Source organism: Polypterus senegalus, chromosome 15 (genome assembly GCF_016835505.1).
Source record: "Polypterus senegalus isolate Bchr_013 chromosome 15, ASM1683550v1, whole genome shotgun sequence".
In the NCBI taxonomy this organism is placed as follows: domain Eukaryota; kingdom Metazoa; phylum Chordata; class Cladistia; order Polypteriformes; family Polypteridae; genus Polypterus; species Polypterus senegalus.
The window spans coordinates 46,558,789-46,582,737 of NC_053168.1; the positions used below are offsets into that span (position 1 = coordinate 46,558,789).

The following is a 23,949-nucleotide window of genomic DNA, read 5'->3' on the forward strand; positions in this document are numbered from 1 at the left end:
TCCCCCACCCGCCTTAACTGTCAATCCCCCACAAACACAGTCTCTCGGAATTTGCATAAGCACAGCTCTTCACGTGGCAATTTTAACTTAGTTACAAAGTGATCAAAACTCTCGTTTATATCCTGCGTCCTCGCATTACCCGTGGGCATGACAAATGCCAGCGGCAGCCTGTCTATGAACTTAATTTAAACTTTAGGTTTACACCTTGCTTTGTTTCCGAAGTAGCAGCACTCACGAATATGGTTGTATATGTCACTCGCTCGCTTCTTATTGTTTCGCTGCCTTCTCAATTATATAATGTATGTTTTCTTCAGCGCTTTTTGGAGCTCTTCCTGGTTTTCTACGCACTGCGTTGACAGTCAGTTCACGTGATTACGTGGGAGGCATGATGATGTCACACAAAACTCCGCCCCTCCCACGGCTTTCGAGCTCAACTCCATTACAGTAAATGGAGAAAAATAGCTTCCAGTTATGACCATTACGCGTAGAATTTCGAAATGAAACCTGCCTTGTAAGGAAGCTGTAAGGATTGAGCCTGCCAAATTTCAGCTTTCTACCTACACGGGAGCTTGGAGAATTAGTGATGAGTGAGTCAGTGAGTGAGTCAGTGAGGGCTTTGCCTTTTATTAGTATAGATAAGTCTTTGGGTTTTGCTGTAGCAAACTGTTAATGATAATATGATATTGTCAGGAAAGGACTGTAGTTGATCCTATTGAAGGATGATGCATTCATTATAATTTGCCAAAGGTCGAAACCTGGCACCAACATTTTGATCCTTTAATAGTACTTTAAATAGTAAGATTGTAAAAGTGATTGTAATAATGCACTCAACTAGTCATAAAGGCATTAAAAGTATTTATTTATCAGAGGAGGGAAGGAAGTGTTGGATTGTAGTAATAATTTATACATGTGATTCTTAAAATTGTTCGGTTCTAGCATACCTAACTTAAAGATTCGTAACTGTACACGATACAGCATTTTTGAGGGAGCTACACTTGAGAAAGTCTCGCTTTCTATGTTGAGGTAGAAATGCTGCAAGAAACAATTTTGTGTTCACTATATGTAAATGCATAAAAATGAAATTGAATAATTTTTTTTACTCTTCAGGCTTTGACATTGATACACCAGATGATCTTGGAAGAACTTGTTTACATGCAGCTGCAGCTGGCGGGTATGGCAAAAGCATAATCAACTCTTATATATTTTTCATTTTGTATTTATGGTATAGTCTTATTACCCACCTTCTTAACCAATCGTACAAGCCTTTCAGAAAAACCTCGAATGACAAATGTCTTCTTATAAAGTTTCAAATTTAGCTTTTCTTTAATTCTGTGTTTTGAAATTGGTTGATAAAAATGTGCTTAATTTGTAAAATGTATTGATCAATTATATACTTGTTATTTCCAAAAAAAAAAACTTACAGCTTATGGTAGTCCTAATGTTAATGTTTACTGAAGTAAAATTTACTGGACTATGTTAAATTTATATATATTTATAAAACTTACTTTCCCCCTTTGACAAGGCATATATGTTAACTTGTACTGTATACTCATTTAAACAATTTAGCAGAAGCTTCCTTGTGTTTGAAGACTTCTGTTTCCTAACAATTGACCTAAAATGCTTATTGAGGCTCTTACTGGCTTTTGTACAATTTTCTGACTTGTGTCTGTGAACGACTCACTCTCCAAGATCTTAGGGAAATTCTTTTGACATCTTATTGCTTTGGGTGCAATGACTTAATAGAATGCTTTTGCACAGACAGGTATATTTAACCCTGAAGTTAAAGATTCGTTCATTTTAAATGTTTAAGTGCCCATGAGTGATTTCCCATTAACACAATGTTCAAATTCTATTGGTTGAATTTTTTTTAACTGATAGTAAATGGTGTTGAGTGCCTTCCATTGATGGAATTAACTTTGTGTTTATTATTTTATTATAATCTTGAGCATGGCACATCAAGATGTGAAGTATGTTTTGTTAACCATACAAGAATAAAATCTAATTTAAATGTTCTTGGAAGCTGTATAAAGAACAGTCCTGCAAGAGTCATTGAAGCATCCTCTTATATGTATTTTCATAAAAAGTAGATAAAATACTCCAAAATGCAGATCTTTTTTTTTTTGCTTAGAAATAATGATTCACATATGTACAATGCAGGCATGTAATTTTTACAACTGCATTTTGTAATCCTGCTCTCATTGGCTTTTACTAAATGGTGGTATTGGTTTTTATAGACACTATGACTCAAACCCCAAAACCCACACACACACACACACACACACCTTAGCCATTTCATTGCAACCATGTTGGGTGGTGGAGCATCTGAATTTAAAAACTTAAAAGATGATAAGAATGCGTACATTATCTCCCAACAAGTCCCTTATTACAACACGTAAGTGAGATTGTTAACTGTTTAAAAGTGGACACAGAACAAGTGATATCAGACATTTCCTTGCCCCTCATAATGCATGTTGCTAGAGGTCTAGATGAATTTGGGAGCCACAGAGAGTCTTGTCTTTGTCATTTGCAAAAGCAGTTTAATAAACTGTGAAAATCTATTTTTATAGTAAATGTAGATATTTCATAAACTGACACCTTACATGGGTGCCAAATGAGATAAAAACTTCCAAATTAGTAGGGCAATTCAAAGTTAATGTACCACAGTTCCATGATATTAGTTGGTGACAAGCATATACATATATTATCCTCATTCTAGTACTTGTCTGTAGAACTCGAATGTACTACCAAAACAATTCTCTAGAAACAATAGATTTATTTATTTATTAAAACATGTCGGTTGTTTTTCTGGGGGTATTGTGTCTGGCACCTTTTTATAGTAAGTGAACATGGGTATGTTGTTGAGTTGACCCTGCATTTGAATGATGTCCCATCCAGGGCTGACTCCTGCTGTTAACCCTGTGCTGTTTCAGTAGACTCCTGCCTAACACACCTGAAATAGATTTAAATAGGTGGTAATTTTGGTAGTGAATACAGTAGATGGATGTGGCACTTTCTCACTAATTCAAGGTTAATCTTATTTTAACTGGCATTAATCATTTCTCTCATTGTGATCTTTTTAATTTGCATTCAGTAGAATATGTTGCCATTTTAAAATAAATGATGTTGTATGATTCACATTTTTGAAGTAATTAGGTTTTTTTTTTCCCTGTAGGAATTTGGAATGTCTGAATCTTTTGCTTAACAGTGGTGCAGACTTCAATAAAAAAGATAAGTTTGGAAGGTAGGTTTCAGTTCAATGTATTTTTATTATCTCTTAATTTATTCCTGTTAAATTATATTACATTTGACAGTTTTGCTTTTTATTGGTTTTCACAGTTTTAATACACATAAATGGCCAGTTAAACTTTCAATAAAATATATGGTCTGTATATATAAATGTAGCTGATTTTTAACAGTTTCACAGTAGTTGAGTATTTTTTTTTTTTTTTAAAGGTTTTCTTTCATTTAGCATTTCATTAGATGGAAATTAGTACATTATTTCTTTAGCCTTTTATTCCACCGTGGTCAGTAGATCCTGTAGAAGATAATAATTATACCTGGAAGTGTCAGAGTTCATGTGATGAAAGCTTGTCAAAAAGTACAGTATGTGTATTTAAATCCCATAATAAAATATTTACTAGAAATGGAGAGTATTCATATTCACTGTAAAATAAAGTATTAGGAGATAGATTGATCATGTTTTGAAGTAGAATTTTGTCTCTCTTTTTTTTTTTTTTTTAAGTAAATATAAGCTGTATAAATTTGAGTGTCATTTTCGGCTCCAAAATGTTTACTTCCAAACCTTTAACTGAAAATAATAGAGATCCCTTCCAGAGATGTTGTCACAAATCTTAAAATTGTGACTGTGTTAAACAAAAGAAAGAATAAACAGAAGTTTCAGTGAGGGTATGATACATTTACCCAGATTTTTAGTGGCTTAACTCAAATTGTGAAATTCCGTGTCTCCATATGTTAGGGTTAATTAGCTTAATCCATATCTTTATTTGTGCCCCTTATTCTTATTGCTACAAAAGTTTCATTTTTATTTGATATTGCACCTCTGTGTCCACTCCAGCAGCAATACCACTGTTGATCTTCTTATCCATAAATTGTAAATTGTAGCTTCTTTTAATCAATATAGTCTTGACTGGAAGCCATTCATATTTCATGTCACTGACCTTTTATGAGATGTAAGAACCTTTCTGAAAGTAAGAATTAAATTCTTCCTAAACTGAGGAGATTACCAAGTATTTACTAGGTTGTCCCAGGATAGCCTTATTAACCAGGTTGTTCTGTCTAGTCACCAGATATATATTCTACCCAGAATGACAAGGCTAGGATTCACACACTATAATAAATACAGGAATTATAAATAGCTGTTCATTTAGAGTTTAATAGTCTCCCATTTAATGTGACATTAAAAAAAGTAAAGTTTATGAAATACAATGTGTAGACTGACATATCAAACATCTAAAGTTAAGGATAAACAAGGTAATAATACTATTATTCTTTTAGGTCCTCTTTACATTATGCTGCTGCCAACTGCAACTACCAGTGCCTGTTTGCTCTTGTGGGATCAGGAGCAAGTGTGAATGATCTTGACGAGCGTGGCTGCACACCACTGCATTATGCAGCAGCTTCCGACACGGATGGAAAGTAAGTTGGTCATGCATGTATTGTTAGATTTTTATTTAATTTACAAGTAGTGTCTGAATTTGTTATTATATTGTTTGTAATGATTTTGTCATACATTGAATTGCTATTTGTTATCAGTGGATTTTGGAGTAGCTTATTTGTAGACCAATCCATTTCAAAACAATACATGGTCATTATGGAAAAAGCCCTTTCATTAGTGGTTTCTTCTCGTTGCTTATGTCTTTCTGTCCAACTTCCATGCCAGCATCAAGTTACTTTTTGCTGTGAGGTATGTCACATTTGTTGATAACAGTCACTGATCTCATCACTGCACCAAGTCAGATTATACAACTAAAAAAATCACAGCTTATGTCACATTTTTCTGCCATGTACCAATCTTTCTTTTTCCTGACAGACAATAGTGTTTTGCCTGACAAAGCCTGCACTGTATGAAGGGGGTTCAACTGTAGTCTTGTCCCTTTCATTCTTTGTTTTAGGCCATAAAACACAAAACATCAGACAGATGAGCTTCTCTTCTCTTTGTGAGGTTCAAAATATGCCTGTTCCTTATTCCTCGTTGCCACATTCTATGCATTGTACTTCTGGCTGAATGCTGATTCATTCTCAATTCTGGCACACAAAGAGCCCAGCCTTCCGACCAATTAGAAAATCAAACGTATTTCATTTTAACCTAGCAAGTCGCAGACAAGTTGGTCTCAGTTGTTGGGTACGTCATATTAGACGATTAACTTCAGGGGAGTATGACGCCAACTGCCTCTGACTGGCTAAAATCATGTCAATTAATGCTTCGGCTGAAAATTGCTGGCAAAGTCGCCTAATGTGGCATAGCCATTTGTCAGTATTTGTCATAAAATTAACATTCATTTCTCATTAAGAGATAACTTGCAAAAATTGTAAACTTTAACGATCACATGTTTGTCACAGGTATAAAGACTAATACATTTCTTTGTGGTTGTAGTTTTATATATAGTTTAAGCTAGCAGGAATATTTAAGTGGGCATACTTTGCTTTTCAGGTGCCTCGAGTATTTGCTTCGGAATGATGCTAACCCTGGAATTCGAGATAAGCAGGGATATAATGCTGTTCATTATGCAGCAGCTTACGGTCACCGTTTGTGTCTGGAGCTGGTGAGTATGTTTGCGATATATGTAATTGATTTTTGAAATGTTTTATTTTTAATTTCTTTTGTCATTTGGAAACAAAAATGTTGCTCCTAGATGTGCATCATTAATTAACGTTCAGAATAAAGAAAAGGGATGAGGACAAAATGCAATGTTTAACAGTTCTCATGATAAAAGGAGAACAGTTTTAATGTATTTCTAGGCATTTAATCTGACTGCTTTTAGTAACTTTTCTTACTATCTTGGACTTAAACTTCAATCAGTAGCACTGCCATCTTTGACAGGAGATTTAAATTATAAGCACATCTTTAACCATTTTTGATGCATTATTTTTCTGTATCTTCCTGTCATGGTCTTGTTCCTACTTCTTCTTCCTCATTCAGTTATAACATTTAGATTGGAAATCATTTGACATAAACTGCCTGAAGTTACTCACAGCGTGTAGAACAATATATTAATTAGTTATACTGGAACCAGATCACTTACAGGTGAGCAATGTAACAGTAGTGCATTATATAAACTTCCTAGGAGATACTTAAGTAATTGTCATGGTGCATTTAGCTGTTAATCCAACTGATAGAGGAATACCTTGCTTACTCTACTGCATGAATGGACTTTAAAGTAAAACACCCTTATAGAAATTTTTACCAGGGATTTACGATGCATAAACTGCATGCAATATGTATAAATGCCAAAGCATATAGTACTATCTGTTCAAGATAGGAAGATGCATAAGTATATGCAGAAAATGCTTTCTTCTTAAAAGTATAATAATTATTTAAATACCCATCTCATAATTCCTGCTGTACTGTGCAAAGCAAAAGAACAATGGGCAATATCAATTCTAATAGCACTATAAGGACCAAATCTGTACTTGTATCAGTGACTTGCAGGAGTGGTACCAGCATGAGAATATTAAGCACCGGTCACATAAGAACAAAGCAAAATCGCTGCACCACAGCTTTCCTTATCTTGAAAGTTGTGCTATAGTTAAGGAACCAGAAAAATTGGAAAGGTTTAGATAATGCTGCAGTGGAAAGAATGTTCTTCTCAAAGATACTACTGTATGAGATAGAATGCATTTAAAAGTAGAAGCTTATTAAAGCCAACTATATGCAAAGGTGGCATGGGTGTGTGTATGTATATGTATACACATACAGTGGGTACAGAAAGTATTCAGACCCTCTTCAATTTTTCACTCTTTGTTATATTGTAGCCATTTGCTAAAATCATTTAAATTAATTTTTTCCTCATTAATGTACACACAGCACCCCATATTGACAGACAAAAAAAAGAATTTCTGAAATTGTTGCAGATTTATTAAAAAAGAAAAACTGAAATATCACCTGGTCCTAAGTATTCAGACCCTTTGCTGTGACACTCATATATTTAACTCGGGTGCTTTCCATTTCATCTGATCATCCTTGAGATCACCTTCATTTGAGTCCAGCTGTGTTTGATTATACTGATTGGACTTGATTAGGAAAGCCACACACCTGTCTATATAAGACCTTACAGCTCACAATGCATGTCAGAGCAAATGAGAATCATGAGGTCAAAGGAAATGCCTGAAGAGCTCAGAGACAGAATTGTGGCAAGGCACAGATCTGGCCAAGGTTACAAAAATTTTCTGCTGCACTTAAGGTTCCCAAGAGCACAGTGGCCTCCATAATCCTTAAATGGAAGACGTTTGGGACGACCAGAACCCTTCCTAGAGCTGGCCGTCTGGCCAAGCTGAGCTACCGGGGGAGAAGAGCCTTGGTGAGAGAGGTAAAGAAGAACCTAAAGATCACTTTGGCTGAGCTCCAGAGATGCAGTCAGGAGATGGGAGAAAGTTGTAGAAAGTCAACCATCACTGCAGCCCTCCACCAGTCAGGGCTTTATGGCAGAGTGGCCTGTCGGAAGCCTCTCCTCAGTGCAAGACACATGACAGCCCGCATGGAGTTTGCTAAAAGACACCTGAAGGACTCTGAGATGGTGAGAAATAAGATTCTCTGGTCTGATGAGACCAAGATAGAACTTTTGGCCTTAATTCTAAGCGGTATGTGTGGAGACAACCAGGCACTGCTCATCACTTGTCCAATACAGTCCCCACAGTGAAGCATGGCGGTGGCAGCATCATGCTGTGGGGTGTTTTTCAGCTGCAGGGACAGGACGACTGGTTGCAATCGAGGGAAAGATGAATGCGGCCAAGTACAGGGATATCCTGGACAAAAACCTTCTCCAGAGTGCTAAGGACCTCAGACTGGGCCGAGGTTTACCTTCCAACAAGACAATGACCCTAAGCACACAGCTAAAATAACGAAGGAGTGGCGTCACAACAACTCTGTGACTGTTCTTGAATGGCCCAGCCAGAGCCCTGACTTAAACCCAATTAAGCATCTCTGGAGAGACCTAAAAATGGCTGTCCACCAACGCTTACCATCCATCCTGACAGAACTGGAGAGGATCTGCAAGGAGGAATGGCAGAGGATCCCCAAATCCAGGTGTGAAAAACTTGTTGCATCTTTCCCAAGAAGACTCATGGCTGTATTAGCTCAAAAGGGTGCTTCTACTAAATACTGAGCAAAGGGTCTGAATACTTAGGACCATGTGATTATTTCAGTTTTTCTTTTTTAATAAATCTGCAACAATTTCAAAAATTCTTTTTTTTTGTCTGTCAATATGGGGTGCTGTGTGTACATTAATGAGGAAAAAATTAATTTAAATGATTTTAGCAAATGGCTGCAATATAACAAAGAGTGAAAAATTGAAGGGGGTCTGAATACTTTCCGTACCCACTGTATATAAACCTGTAGATGTACTACAGGAAAGTCATGTCACAGTGGTCACTATCCTTGGTGCCTTGAAAACTAATAGGCCTACTATAGCCATTTTTAAGCCTGATCCTGAAAAATAATCATAAAAGCAGTTCCACTAGAATATATGATTTACAAGTTCTAAAAGTACATCTTCCCACAATATGCACAAATCCTAAGGGACAGATTGCGTGCACATGTCATGCACTAAAAGAAATAACCACTCGTGAACTGTATGATGGACACTGCTGAACTTTATCAACAGGTAATAAAAGAGTACAGCTGCCCTATCAGTGGTATCATGAAAGCTCCTGACATTCATATCTGAAACTACTGCTTACCCTTAAAAACTGAGTGCAAAAAAGTATGAATATGACTGAATTGTCATGGAAGAAGACAGTATATCTACTCTGGTGGTTTTTTACATAACTGTTGACACAATGCAGGGACATAATCTTCCCCACAGACACTTGTAAGCAGTACTATAATGTTCTGTGCAGCTCATACAAGGTTCGTTCAAAGTTAAAAAAAGTGAAACACACATTTCCTTATCTGAAAAGTTGTTTTTTTTTTCTGTGAAGATATCCATTCATTCTTTACTGCCTCAAGCTGAGTTTCTATGAGAGGAAATTATAAAGTGAGTGAGGCATGTACATAAGAGACTAAATCATAAAAGGAAGATGCGTGAATGTACCACATGAGAAAAGTCAACAGGTGTGCTAGTATAGCAAACATCCTGACAGTAATTGATTCAAGGTGTTTTTCAAGCTGGAAAAAAATTAACTGTTTAGAATTTATTTTATTCATTAAATACAGCTTAAAAAGATTATATTCATGCAAATGCACATATAAATGTTAATACAATTTCTTAAAGAATTTGAGTTTATGACGAACATTTTAATATGCAGAATTAATTGTTTATAACATTAAAGAAATGTTTGTTTTCTGTTTTATTAATGCCTAAGATGTATGTTTTTTTTCAGATTGCAAGTGAAACGCCTTTAGATGTGGTGAGTGTAATACATGTCTTTTGAAATTTTTGTCCAGCTTTTACTGTATAGTACTGTGTACATTGTTTGATTCTTTTTAAACTTCCACATTATTGGCTTGTGCAACATAAAATTTTCATATTGACTTTTGAAAATATGCTATATGACAGTGATATTCATTTACTTTGCCTGTGATTAAAAATGCATCTCCTTTCACTGACTAAGGAGTTAATTGTAACATTCAACCAAAAAAGGCTTCAGTTATACAGGGTGGGCCATTTATATGGATACACCTTAATAAAATGGGAATGGTTGGTGATATTAACTTCCTGTTAGTGGCACATTAGTATATGGAGGGGGAAAATTTTCAAGATGGGTGGTGACCATGGTGGCCATTTGGAAGTCGGCCATTTTGGATCCAACTTTTGTTTTTTCAATAGGAAGAGGGTCATGTGACACATCAAACTTATTGGGAATTTCACAAGAAAAACAATGGTGTGCTTGGTTTTAACGTAACTTTATTCTTTCATGAGTTATTTACAAGTTTCTGACCACTTATAAAATGTGTTCAATGTGCTGCCCATTGTGTTGGATTGTCAATGCAACCCTCTTCTCCCACTCTTCACACACTGATAGCAACACCGCAGGAGAAATGCTAGCACAGGCTTCCAGTATCCGTAGTTTCAGGTGCTGCACATCTCGTATCTTCACAGCATAGACAATTGCCTTCAGATGACCCCAAAGATAAAAGTCTAAGGGGTCAGATCGGAGACCTTGGGGCCATTCAACTGGCCCACGACCAATCCACTTTCCAGGAAACTGTTCATCTAGGAATGCTCGGACCTGACACCCATAATGTGGTGGTGCACCATCTTGCTGGAAAAACTCAGGGAACGTGCCAGCTTCAGTGCATAAAGAGGGAAACACATCATCATGTAGCAATTTTGCATATCCAGTGGCCTTGAGGTTTCCATTGATGAAGAATGGCCCCACTATCTTTGTACCCCATATACCACACCATACCATCAATTTTTTGTTCCAACAGTCTTGGAGGGATCTATCCAATGTGGGTTAGTGTCAGACCAATAGCGGTGGTTTTGTTTGTTAACTTCACCATTCACATAAAAGTTTGCCTCATCACTGAACAAAATCTTCTGCGTAAACTGAGGGTCCTGTTCCAATTTTTGTTTTGCCCATTTTGCAAATTCAGTGCGCCAGTCTGGGTCATCCTTGTTGAGATGCTGCAGTAGCTGGAGTTTGTAAGGGTGCCATTTGTGAGTAGCTAATATCCGCTGAAGGGATGTTCGACTAATGCCACTCTCCAGTGATATGCAGCGAGTGCTACGCTGTGGGCCCTTGCTGAATGAAGCTAGGACAGCCACTGATGTTTCTTCATTAGTGACAGTTTTCATGGCAAATCCAACACTGAACCAGTTTCACGAAACTTAGCAAGCAGTTTGCTAACTGTAGCATGGCAGATGGGTGGTCTCGTAGGGTGTCTTGCATTGAAATCTGCTGCAATGACCCAGTTACTGCGTTCACCAGACATCAACACAATTTCTATCCGCTCCTCATGTATTAACCTCTGCGACATGTCAATGGCTGTAAAGAAAGAGAAACTTGTAAATAACTCATGAAAGAATAAAGTTACGTTAAAACCAAGCACACCACTGTTTTTCTTGTGAAATTTCCAATAAGTTTGATGTGTCACATGACCCTCTTCCTATTGAAAAAACAAAAGTTGGATCCAAAATGGCCGACTTCCAAATGGCCACCATGGTCACCACCCATCTTGAAAAGTTTCTCCCCTCACATATACTAATGTGCCACAAACAGGAAGTTAATATCACCAACCATTCCCATTTTATTAAGGTGTATCCATATAAATGGCCCACCCTGTACATTAAACATGTCATTTTCAGTTGCAGCTAATTGTTTTTAAGTAATTAACTGCCTTTATTTTTCATCTTTAGTTTAATAAAACATACTATATTGTCTATTTGAGAATCTTTGTGATCCTTAAATAGCATAGTTTTATGGAGGAACTAAATATTATCAGTGCGGCACAGAAACAGACATGTATTTAGTGACATTTTTCAACATACAAGCTTACCTCCTATGTGTATCCAGTCCAGGTCAGTACTTTCCTTTTAGGTCAATTTAGATCAGGGAGTTTGTGTAGGTTTTTGTATCATAAGCTGACAAACTGCCCGTAGACAGTAACCATTTTAATTATATTATGAAATATATGTGATACGCCACTAGGCAGCACCTAGAGAGTTGGTTAAGGCACTGAATACTTTTGTAAGGTACTGTCTATTAAAAATTTTTGCGTCACTAGAATCAGTATTACCCTTGATTTTTTTGTTATTCTTTTTTTTAAAGTGGCTTAAATAAAAAAACAACCCTTATTAAAGTGAAGTGAAAAAACACGAGTTAAAAAATGGTTTATTCTGTGCAGATATATTTTTTAATAGTATATGAAATTTTGCAAAAGTATAAGCTAGTTAATTTTCTATGAATTTATAAGGGATTTTTGAAGAATTTAGACATTTCTAGCCCATATAAACTTGTTTTCTGCCTTCAGTTATGCTTCTCAATAATGTCTCTACTCAAGCATGGGCTCTAAAGGCTGCTCTGTGAAACTGTGAATTTGAAGAGTTGCCATAGTTAACCCACATTCTTCAGACCTTCACCTGCTACAGAGCAAGCAGATGAACAAGCAAGATAAAACTTTTATATTAATGGCATAGAAAAACTGCTATAACATTCTAGCAAGCAAATTTGAATTCATGGGGATTATGTTGAAAAATATAAATTTGGTATTCCTTTTCATAGATTACACTGAAAATTATTTGACCAACCCTTGTGTATATATTTCACTTGAAGATTTTTCCCCCTTTCATTTGTACAATTCTTAAATGTAATGTTTTAGTTATTTACACTATCGGGTAGTGACATGGCTACCCAAGCTGTGAGAGAGTGTGCACGGATGTCAGAAACACTGCTGACTAAATTGGAGTTTTTGTTTGGTAGTTTGCATTTTTTCTCCTTTTCTCTGTTGCTGTTTTGAGACACGAATGAGTGATTGTGAAGGGCTTCTTTCTGTTTTGTGGAATTGCCATATTATTAACAGAGTTAACATGGGTAAAAGAAATGGGTGTGGATTCTAATACCAACATTATAGCAGAGAATTTTAAAATATATTTTAAAAAAAGATTACATGCATAATGTACCCAAATACCGTTCAGCCCCATTTAAAGCTAAGCTGTGATATCCATCAAAACACACAAATTAAAGGTCAACGCATACAGGATGTTACTATAAGAGCTAGCTACAACGCAGCAGCAGTAATCGTGAAAAAATAAAAACACCTCTACCTCGGAGATTAAAAAAAAAAGGAAAAAAACAAAAGTCTGCTGGAAGTACATGTCCTGATGAAGACAACATAGTCAAACTAATCTGCCTTTCAAGTAATACTGTTAACTTGCTGCTTTCAATACAAGTCATTGACATGACAGCACAATAATAATAGAAAACTATGAGAGGTGGTGTTGTTTTGTTGTAACTTTATGTAAAGTTTTGAGAATATTTAAACCCTTACAGTTTGATAAAATGGTGATAATTTATTTTGACATAATCTTCAGTAAACCACCTAGAACACATGTTTTTGTAGATGGTGCATTTTTTTTTTATTAGATCAGGCAGTTTGTTTTAAATAGCAGTGTTTTGTATGTTTTAATTAGTATGGATTGTAAACTTTAATACCGAGTAAATAATTTTTACATTTTACTTTAACATCTTTGTTTCTGTTAACTCTTTTAAAGCTAATGGAGTCATCTGGCTCAGACATGTTGAATGACAATGATACAAGAGCCCCTGTTAGTCCATTACATTTAGCGGTAAGCAAAAAAAAGTTGTTCTAAATATTTATTAGTACTTTGCTTCATTTGCTAATTTTGCTGTAAATTAGTGCCTCCTGGGACAATTTACTGCAGTTTTTATGAGATTCATAGCAACCAAAAGTAGTTTAATTATTTCAGTTTTAATGTGTCATCATTGTCACTTAAGCTGTATCTATAAATAATGGTTCTGAAACAAATAATGTAATGTACATGTAAAGCATGTGCTTTCAGCAGTCATCCCATAATAATCTGTTACAGGTATTTAAGAGTGTAAACATCATAAATTTCATGATATAAGAATTATATTTGTTTCATGTTTTTAGTACTGCTTATTATTAATGATGTTATAAAGTGAGAATCTGGTATGTTTGTTCCACCACCTTTTGTATCCTTAAACTGAATGCTGGTTTTGTTGAAGCAGACTTACCAAGCTTTACCAGATGTTAAACCTTAAATGTTGTTGTTTAATCATGGGTGCTCTTATGAGCATAAAGATATGTTAGGAAAATATCTGAGCAATAGGTTTAACTTGGTGAAAGTGGGGTCTTTGAACTTGCAACAATGTTTTTATTACAGTAGTCAACTAGCCATATTACAATGTTTTAAATATTTACATTGGAAAATATTTGATCTCATGTCCTACAGTGCATCCGGAAAGTATTCACAGTGCATCACTTTTTCCACATTTTGTTATGTTACAGCCTTATTCCAAATGGATTAAATTAATTTTTTCCTCAGAATTCTACATATAACACCTCATAATGACAACGTGAAATAAGGTTACTTGAGATTTTTGGAAATTTATTAAAAAGAAAAAAATTGAGAAAGCACATGTACATAAGTATTCACAGCCTTTGCCATGAAGCTCAACATTGAGCTCAGGTGCATCCTGTTTCTCCTGATCATCCTTGAGATGTTTCTGCAGCTTAATTGGAGTCCACCTGTGGTAGATTCATTTGATTGGACATGATTTGGAAAGGCACACACCTGTCTATATGAGGTCCCACAGTTGACAGTTCATGTCAGAGCACAAATTAAGCATGAAGTCAAAGAAATTGTCTGTAGAACTCCGAGACAGGATTGTCTTGAGGCACAAATCTGGGGAAGGTTACAGAAAAATTTCTGCTGCTTTGAAAGTCCCAATGAGCACAGTGGCCTCCATCATCCATAATTGGAAGAAGTTCGAAACCACCAGGACTCTTCCTAGAGCTGGCCAGCCATCTAAACTGAGCGATCGGGAGACAAGGGCCTTAGTCAGGGAGGTGGCCAGGAACCCGATGGTCACTCTGTCAGAGCTCCAGAGGTCATTTGTGGAGAGAGGAGAACCTTCCAGAAGGACAACCATCTCTGCAGCAATCCACCAATCAGGCTTGTATGGTAGAGTGGCCAGACGGAAGCCACTCCTTAGTAAAAGGCAAATGGCAGCCCGCCTGGAGTTTGCGTCACGTTTGGAGGAAACCAGGCACCACTCATCACCAGGCCAATACCATCCCTACAGTGAAGCATGGTGGTGGCAGCATCATGCTGTGGGGATGTTTTTCAGCGGCAGGAACTGGGAGACTAGTCAGGATAACGGGAAAGGTGACTGCAGCAATGTACAGAGACATCCTGGATGAAAACCTGCTCCAGAGTGCTCTTGACCTCAGACTGGGATGACGGTTCATCTTTCAGCAGGACAACGACCCTAAGCACACAGCCAAGATATCAAAGGAGTGGCTTCAGGACATCTCTGTGAATGTCCTTGAGTGGCCCAGCCAGAGCCCAGATTTGAATATGATTGAACATCTCTGGAGAGATCTTAAAATGGCTATAACATAACAAAATGTGGAAAAAATGATGCGCTGTGAATACTTTCCGTATGCACTTTATATATACCATTAACACTATTATATATGTTTAATAAAGAATTAACAAAGAGAATAGGAAATAAAGATTTTTACATTACCTTCATAACAACAGTAAAACAATTGAATAGCCCAGCCCAGTCAAAATGCAATCTTAAAATCTCACTGAAATTCTGTAGAAAGCAGCACAGGCTGCAGATAAGCAGAAATCTGCATTCACCTCGTCAAGGCATGAGCAAATTGTTATATCAAGACGTATATAACTCTTTCAGACTTGCCCAAAACAACAAAAAGTTTGTCAGAAAAGCAGGAAAGTTATACTTAAACATAGTATAGATAGCTACAATTTCACAATATAAATACTTTCCACTTTTTTGGTTAGTATATTGTAGCTGGACCTTGCTGTATAATTTAAATAAATTAAATATGAGCTAACAAAATTATACAGTTTCTCTACTCACCAAAGACAGTCTTCATTAAAAAAATATTAAAAAAAAATGTGCAAATATCAGATTAGCTCTGGAGACTGGATAGCTTCTTGCTCTTTAATGTAGACACATGGAGGACATTTTCTTTGTTTTGGGTTATCTAATATGGTTTCTACACATTAAGAGAAATCATGCAGCTTTTTTAGTGTAAAGATGTTATAGAATACTTACTCTTTAGTTTGTTCCTCAAACTGTACAAAATGGATATTTTAAATAAATGTTTGTTTTATTGTAGGCATTCCATGGCCATCACCAGGCCTTAGAGGTTTTGGTTCAGTCATTGCTGGATCTGGATGTAAGAAATAGCAATGGCCGTACACCTCTTGATCTAGCTGCTTTTAAAGGACATGTAGAATGTGTGGATGTGTTAATCAATCAAGGAGCATCCATTCTTGTGAAAGACTATTCATCTAAGCGAACACCAATTCATGCAGCAGGTATCTGATTGTTGATGTTTACTTTCTGTGTTTAACAGTATGAATATCCAATAATGTATTTAGTTTTATGAGGAGTTCCTCATAGTACAAATAATTAGTCTTGCATGGCAGTGTTGTAGGAAGGTGACAGAGAGAAGAATGAGCAAAATTATTATTTTGACAGTCAAAGCTATGAGTATACATTCCTTGTTGATTCAGCTTAAATAGTTTTCTTATAAGAATATCTCCCACCTTTTATCAGGCAGACTTAAATGTTTCTCTTGATTGTGTGATTGTCTAATGAAATTGAACTGAGTATTCCTTTTCAAAGATTTCATTCTTCGTGCTTATTTGATTATCATATTAAATATAAATATATTTTTAATTAATCCTGTTACCTTTATAAATGTATATTTTGAATTTCATTTTCACTGTTCTGTTTTTGCTGTTTCTACATTTGTTTTTACTCTTTAGCTGCAAATGGTCATTCAGAATGTTTGAGATTACTCATAGGGAACACAGATCTCCAGACAGCCGTTGATATTCAGGATGGCAATGGGCAGTAAGTAATCTTAAAAATAAAGTAACTTGAAACAAAGAACATTAAATTATATACTTATTAATGAAGATACTCTTGAGAAAAATATAAAGCAATGTATGAGCCCTTGCTTTCTAACCATATGTAGATATCTTTAATTAATTTTATTGTATACTAGTAGTATATGTTCTGCAGAAGTGGAGTAACAAGTATTTTGATAGTGTACAAGTACATGTTTCTTTTTGCTCTGAAGTCTACAAGGACAAATGCTAAAATATTAAGCAGTGGTTTATCTTAAATTCATCTTCAAGCGTAAAGACGTAGAATACACACATTTTAAGTTTTTGGTTTTTTTGCACCTTCACAATAAGATCAGAATGTACAGCAGCGTATTTGAGCCACAGAGAAAAAGTTAAGGACATAATGAAAAAGTCTATTTTGTGATTAAAGTGGAAATTTCAACTTAATTCTCAATGTCCACTTTACTCTTGTAGTTTATTTTATCATGAAAGTAGACTATCCTAAATGTCATCTTAAAACTGACCCAGTTGTTAATTGCTACATGCTTCTGGGGCTTCTTCCTGAACTGACAGCTGCGGCAAGCAGCAATTGCTAAACAGAACACATTAAATTTATGATATTCTAGCACTCTGCACATTTACAATCCTTAGATTTATACTTGATATCACTTTCATGATGAAATGCATTAAAGTACTGTATGTATATTACATTTTACAGATAAGTCACTAACTTCATTTAAATAATGAATACTGCTAATAATTACACATGTGAGGCGGCACGGTGGTGGAGCGATAGCGTTGCTGCATTGCAGTAAGGAGTCGTGTCCCTGGTGTTCCTTGTCTGAAGTTTGCATGTTTTCCTGGTTGGTTTCCACAGTGTGTTCCGGTTTCCTTCCAAAGAGCTCACCTTTGGAAGAATTCACATTGATGAATCTGAAAACTGAATATCCGCAAACGTTATAAAGTAGACCCCCACAAAGACGCGGTTCAGGGTTCGCGGTCTCAGTCGTTTTACGAATTTTTCCTTGGAACCTAACAAATAATTGTTAGCGGAAACTGCAAATATCCTCCGCAATTTTTTATGGATTTTTTCGTGGCAGTACTGCACTGTAGAGAGAACAAGAAGCAACCGTAGAGGAAAACGTGGCTTGGTATGATGAAAGTAGCCAATCTGAGAGCGTACTCTACTAGAATTTGAAACTGTAACTACCACCAGACCCTGCAGTGGCTCCGATTGGTCTTCTGCTAAGGGTACGGGGGCTGTTGGGGTCAAAGGATGTCAGTGCGGCTTTTAAAAAGGGGGCCGGTGACCAAAAGATAAAAAGTTTTTGTAATTTGTGTTTCAAGTTCCTGTCTCTCTGCCGGCCTTCTGTTGGGTTACCTGTACTTATTTGTTTTGACCTGGATCTTTTTGTGGTTGGGGTCTGGATTGTCTGCCATCTGCCTGTGTACATGAGGACTGTAAGTGGATTCATTGCTATCCTGCGAAAAAAGGAGCGCTATGAACCCATGCACCCGTCTTCACCATTTCAGGAACTATCTTTACATTCCCATTCAACATGCGGATCTCTGGACTATCTTATCTTTGTCATTACATTTCATCCATTGCAGTTTTTCATGAGCTTTACTGTGTGTGTGTTTTGTTGTTGCTGTTGTATTTATCTCCGTAAAGGGAACAGGAGTGGTATTGTTGTTTTCATTACATTCTTTATTTGATGTTTGATTACCTGTTTGCATTGTTTTTGTCTGTTTGTGAGTGCATGTGGGTTGGGTCAAGGCTGGGTGTGTCCCTGGAATCTCCATCATAAAATAAATAAATCACCATCTTCTCGAAGGTGTGAATCTTAGTGGCACCGTACCGCTACAGCATTATTCATTTCTCCTTGCTGCTGATTGACTGCTGCCATGTGACGCATCTCCAGCTGAGTGTTCTCGTGTTTTCCGCTTTTGTTCTTCTTAATCCTTAAATCGCCCGCAACCGGCTATAGTCATTTCCCCGTGCCATTTGCCAGCTCATAGGAGCCGAGTATATTTGGCGACATACATTCATTGAATGCTGCAACCGGCTACTGTCGGTTCCCAGTGCAATCAACCAGCACCCCGGAGCTGATCGATCCGTGCCATACATTCTTTGAGCAGCCAGCTCATGACCATTGCCGGCACCTGCAGCCTCACTGTCTCTGGGATAGAGCCGCTGCACTAAACTAGCCTGCCAGCATCAGTATTTACCTCTGTGTGTTTGCTTGCAGCCAGTTCAAGCGCAGTTGTCTCGGCGATTTACTGAATTTCATCAATGGTGTCAGTTGCACCATGTACATATTGTTCCAGTAGTTTTTTAAGTAGTTTTTACAGTTCATTGGCAGTGTGATCCGGTTTGCAGTAATTGTGATGCTCTTTGCATGAAAAAAAATGTGTTCCATTAAAATTTCACTTTTTCTTTGTGAATTGTGACGTTTACTTAAAGTGCAGCAAAAAAGTATTTGGCGTCCAGGGATGCATTAACCCCCAAGTATGTGGCAGTTTAAGGGTTAAAGCCCCAATATGCCGTCGAAACGCCCTGCACCTTCTAAGGCTTCTGGCATTGAAAACACGCTTGCATGAATTATAGTACATATAGTGGTAACATCGGTATTTTACATTCTAACACTGGGGTGACAGTGCTGTACAGTATACGGTTTTACCTTTATATTTTTTAGGTGATGTATTAAGCTAAGGTTGAAATGAAATTAAAGTGTTTTGGAGGCATATTTAGGGTTTAAGCTATAAAAATAGGCATTTTTTTTAACCACATCCATAATTCGTGGAATTTTTACAATTCGTGAATTTCGAGGGTGTACTGTGTAATCAAAATTGAGATGGACCAAAAAAAGTGTGCAAGACAAATCCACATAACAGTATCTGAACATTTTAGGTAAGGTAATTACAATAATTGGAGTAACACCAGATGGATAACATTGGGCTGTGAAAAAAATGTTTTGTGATACCTTTAGCTTTATAAGGATCTGTTCAGATTTTTTTCAGGATTTGGCAATAATTCATTAGTGCAATTGAAAAATAAGTACATCTGGTTTATACTGAACCTTCTATTTTATTTGCTGTTTTATTCTGTATGAAGAGCCTCTTTGAGATGGTCGAGGGCCGAGTGTTGAGCTTGATGCCTGTTTAGTAAGGACTTGACAAGGATAAGTGTAGCTCAGTTTGAGGACTACTGGGTATGATAAAAGCAGGACAAATGAAGAAAAAAGATTATAAACTTATCAAGTGATTTTAACAAGACTATTTCAAAGTGGCATTTCAATGTTTAATCATACTGCATAAGATGGAAAAATTGATTGCTGCTAATCATGTCCTTGATTCCTACTTAAACTTGCATTACGTTTCTGACTAAAGAAGGATTGATTCCTTATTGTTGTGAAGTATACTAGTTACTGTGTTTTGCAGGTTAACTACAATGTCACAGATTTCGTTTGATGTTGGTATGATATGTATATATTGAATCATCTCCATTATCAAATTATTTGATAATGTTTAGATTAGTGCTGGGTGGTATGACCAAAATTCTATATCACGGTATTTTTCTAAATTATCCCGGTTTCATGGTATTCAACTGTATTTTTTTCCCATGCATGAGTGGGTGTTAACCACATTTTCCACTGCAGTAGACTGGCTAAGAATAACCTATTCCACTGTCATAAGCATTGTACAAAAAAAACATTTTAATGTGTGCACAAGTATTAATACAAGTTTGCTTGGCCCCATAAAGTGATAGTTTTCAAGGGGGTGGCACTAATGAAAAGAAAGAATCACAGTGTATGACAGTTGCAGTCAAAATATAGAACCTTTTCATTGAACAAATTATGCAAACAACTTAAAATAAAATTTTGACAACATATTTTCAACCATCCAAAGAGTAAAATATCCAGAGGTGCTTGTCAAAAGTTGTGTTGCACTGAACATGTGTTAGAAAAGGAATAAATAGTAAATATTTTTTGTTAACCAACTACACTTTCTGTTAATGTTAATTGTGACTTTTTAAACAACTTTACCATCATTAAACTGCATAATATTTAAACTAATAAATAATAACAATAAAATAAATAATAGTGCAACTTCCAGTAATAATATTATTACTTCAAGCCCTGGTACAGTACACAGTATTCACCAAATAAAAATAAAACAAGTGCAACTTGATGATGACATCTTTACCAAATGAACCATCATTAAGGCAAACGTCATTAATATGGACCTTGCTTCAAGATAAGCTATATACATAAATAATAAAACTGCAACTTGCATTTATAATGCTATTTGTGGTATAGCCCTACGGAAGATTATTAGGGCCACGGTGAAGAAAAAAAAATATGGACACTGAAGAAAAAAAAACATGCTGAGAATAAAGTCGACATTTCCACTTTATTCTCATAGTTTATTTTATAATTAAAATAGAATGTCGTAAACTAAACTTTATCCCAAAATCAATGTTTAATTTACTAGATTTTCTCAAACCCCATCATAAGTTAATGTAGTACATTAAATGCTTTTTGTTAAGTGTTCCCTGTCCCAGTTGTTAATCGCTACATGCTTCTTAAACTGATTCCTCTGCACTAAGAGGAGGCGCAGGCAGCGATCGCCACACAGAATCCATTCACTTCATGATATTGCTGCTCTCTGAAAATTTAGAATGCTAAGATAAATACTTGATATCATTTTCATGATGAAATGCATTAAAGCAGGTATTAAACATGGATGGTAGTGAGGCGGTAGTGCTGCTCCCTCTTAGTAAGGGGTCCCCAGATGTACGTTCAGTATAGAGAACTTTATGGCAGGTGTGACGAGGCTCCAAAAAAACTGGATGTATGAATGGCTATTGCACAGGTTTAGCTTAAATATTATGTAAATGTTGGGTTTGTGATCTGAGACACGAACACAGAATTCAACGGATGTTACTCTGAGCGGGCTTCCTTTATTGCATGCGTGCTGTCTCTGTCTGACGTACCAAACCCCCAGTTCCTATCCTTCCTTTTTCTTTCTCCACATAACCACCCGATAAACGTCTTTGTGAAATTAAAACTAGTTATAAACTTAGACCACGGAGTGTTCAGAACTTTTAAAAAAAACCCTTCGTTATACATGTTTAATTATGCCATCCATTTAGGATTGCACCCATCCCAGCAAGCATTGTGTGCGAGGCAGGAGCAAATCCTGAACAGGGCACCAGCACATCGCAGGGTGAATACGAGCAACACATACACTAGCAGGGTCAATATAGCATAACAAAAACCCCACATCCTACGCGATTTTGAAAGGAAACTGAAGCACGCCGAGTAAACCCACCAGAAAAACATGCAAATTCAAGGCAGGGAACACCCCGGGACCCCCTTGCTGCGAGGCAGCAGTGTAACCTCCACGCCACCGTGCCCCCACATAATTAATACATGCTTTAATGCATTTCATCATGAAAATGATATCAAGTATTTTTCTTAGCATTCGAAATGTTCAGGGAGCAGGAATATCATGAAATTAATGTATTCTGTGTGGTGATCGTTGCCTGCACCTCCTCTTAGTGCAAGAGGAAGTCAGTTTCAGGAGCACGTAGTGATTAATATTTTGCTAAGCATTTAATGTGCTACATTAACTTATGACGGGGTTTGAGAAAATCTAGTAAATATTAATTAAATATTCATTTTAAGGTGAAGTTTAGTTTACGATGTTCTACGTTAATGACAAATGACAAGAATAAAGTCAACATGTCGAATTTAATCTCGCCATAAACAGCGAGAATAAATTCAACATGTCGTCACACTATTACACAGTACCCAGGTGCATTACACAGTATTGAAAAAAATAAAACAAGTATAAATTGGCTTGCTGTATTATCCAGTAGTATAGAAACAGTATTCACACATTTGAACTTAATGGTTCACATCCGACCTTTTAAAACCAAAGTATCTCCAGACAACAGACATGGCTCCTTTTTTCGGCAAAAGTTCTTCTGTGTCATCATGTTCAACTTTATTGTCTGCTACAGCTTTAGTTTCGGAACGTTCTCTGTCCCTTTTCACCGTTCACTACCTCCACTAACGAATGTACTCTGTTGCATGTGCGTTTAGCAGTGCAGCAGTGAAAAAGTTCCCCCTTAAACAGTTTCCCGCTGCACCTCGTTCCGAACATTGTTTAGGCTAATTAAACCGGTGTTGCGGTATAAGAAAAATCCATATCGTAACAAAAATTAAAAAAAAGTTTTTTGGTTTGAACCGGTATATCGGCCAGCACTAGTTTAGATGTACCTAAATTTAATTAACCTCTTTATTAAGTTGGTAAAAACCAAGGATATTGTTGCTGTGCAACTCATCTTTGTTGTTCTAAATATTTAGAAATCATGTATTTGTTTTCTTTCAGCATTTTTTGCTAAGTGAATTTCAGATGTGTCAACATATGCTATCCTTATAATCCTTAACTGACATACTTTTTTGAAAATACTGATTATTATAAGGACTTACTAAATGAAAATAAAAGGCCTTTTTCTGTTTCATGTTGATTTTATGAATTTTGAAGTAAATGCATAAAACTATTGTAACATATAGTAATCTTTTAAGAGAATATAACATCCAAACTGTCACAACTAATTTAGTCAAAGGTGGGATTTAGGGTTTGTCTTAACAATTAATGCCATAATTAATTTTCTAACATTTCTGTTAGTTCATTTATCTAATGAGACGGATTATATAGTGTGATTTTCCTTCTTTACCATTTTTAATTGTGTAAAAACTACAAACCACTCTTAAAATCTCAAACTTCAGTTAATATTATTTTATAGAACTACCTAAGCACATATTAAAATTCCAGAATCATACACTATTTACATGCGTACAAAATCAAGTCTGTTGTTGTTATGAAATGGATATTATCTTGCATTCGAGTCAGAAAAAAATCATCAGAATACAGAAACTATCTGTCATGTGATTTACCAGCGTTAAGATAATTAAAAGTATTATTTTAATAAAGATGAACATACTGTACATGTGTGAATTATGTTAATAACATTCATTTTGTAAATTTAATTTTAAAAAGTATTCCAAGAGATACCAGGCACTACTGTAACCTAACAGCACTTACACCCTGGTTAAATCCTGTCCAGATTATACTTCTACGTAGACGATTCTTTTTTTTTTTT

The 23,949-nt window shown here is 36.1% G+C and overlaps 1 protein-coding gene across 2 annotated transcripts in view; it reads left to right on the plus strand.

Moving 5' to 3' along the window:
* Positions 1-23,949, plus strand: part of ankrd28b (ankyrin repeat domain 28b) — a 146,095-nt gene that overhangs the window by 108,491 nt on the left and 13,655 nt on the right. For both annotated transcript variants that reach the window (XM_039736424.1, XM_039736423.1), the window contains exons 12-19: positions 1,108-1,171; positions 3,173-3,241; positions 4,516-4,656; positions 5,672-5,783; positions 9,559-9,585; positions 13,392-13,466; positions 16,037-16,238; positions 16,692-16,779. In XM_039736424.1, the coding sequence (XP_039592358.1) occupies positions 1,108-1,171; positions 3,173-3,241; positions 4,516-4,656; positions 5,672-5,783; positions 9,559-9,585; positions 13,392-13,466; positions 16,037-16,238; positions 16,692-16,779 (778 nt within the window). The remainder of the gene's footprint in view (positions 1-1,107; positions 1,172-3,172; positions 3,242-4,515; positions 4,657-5,671; positions 5,784-9,558; positions 9,586-13,391; positions 13,467-16,036; positions 16,239-16,691; positions 16,780-23,949) is intronic.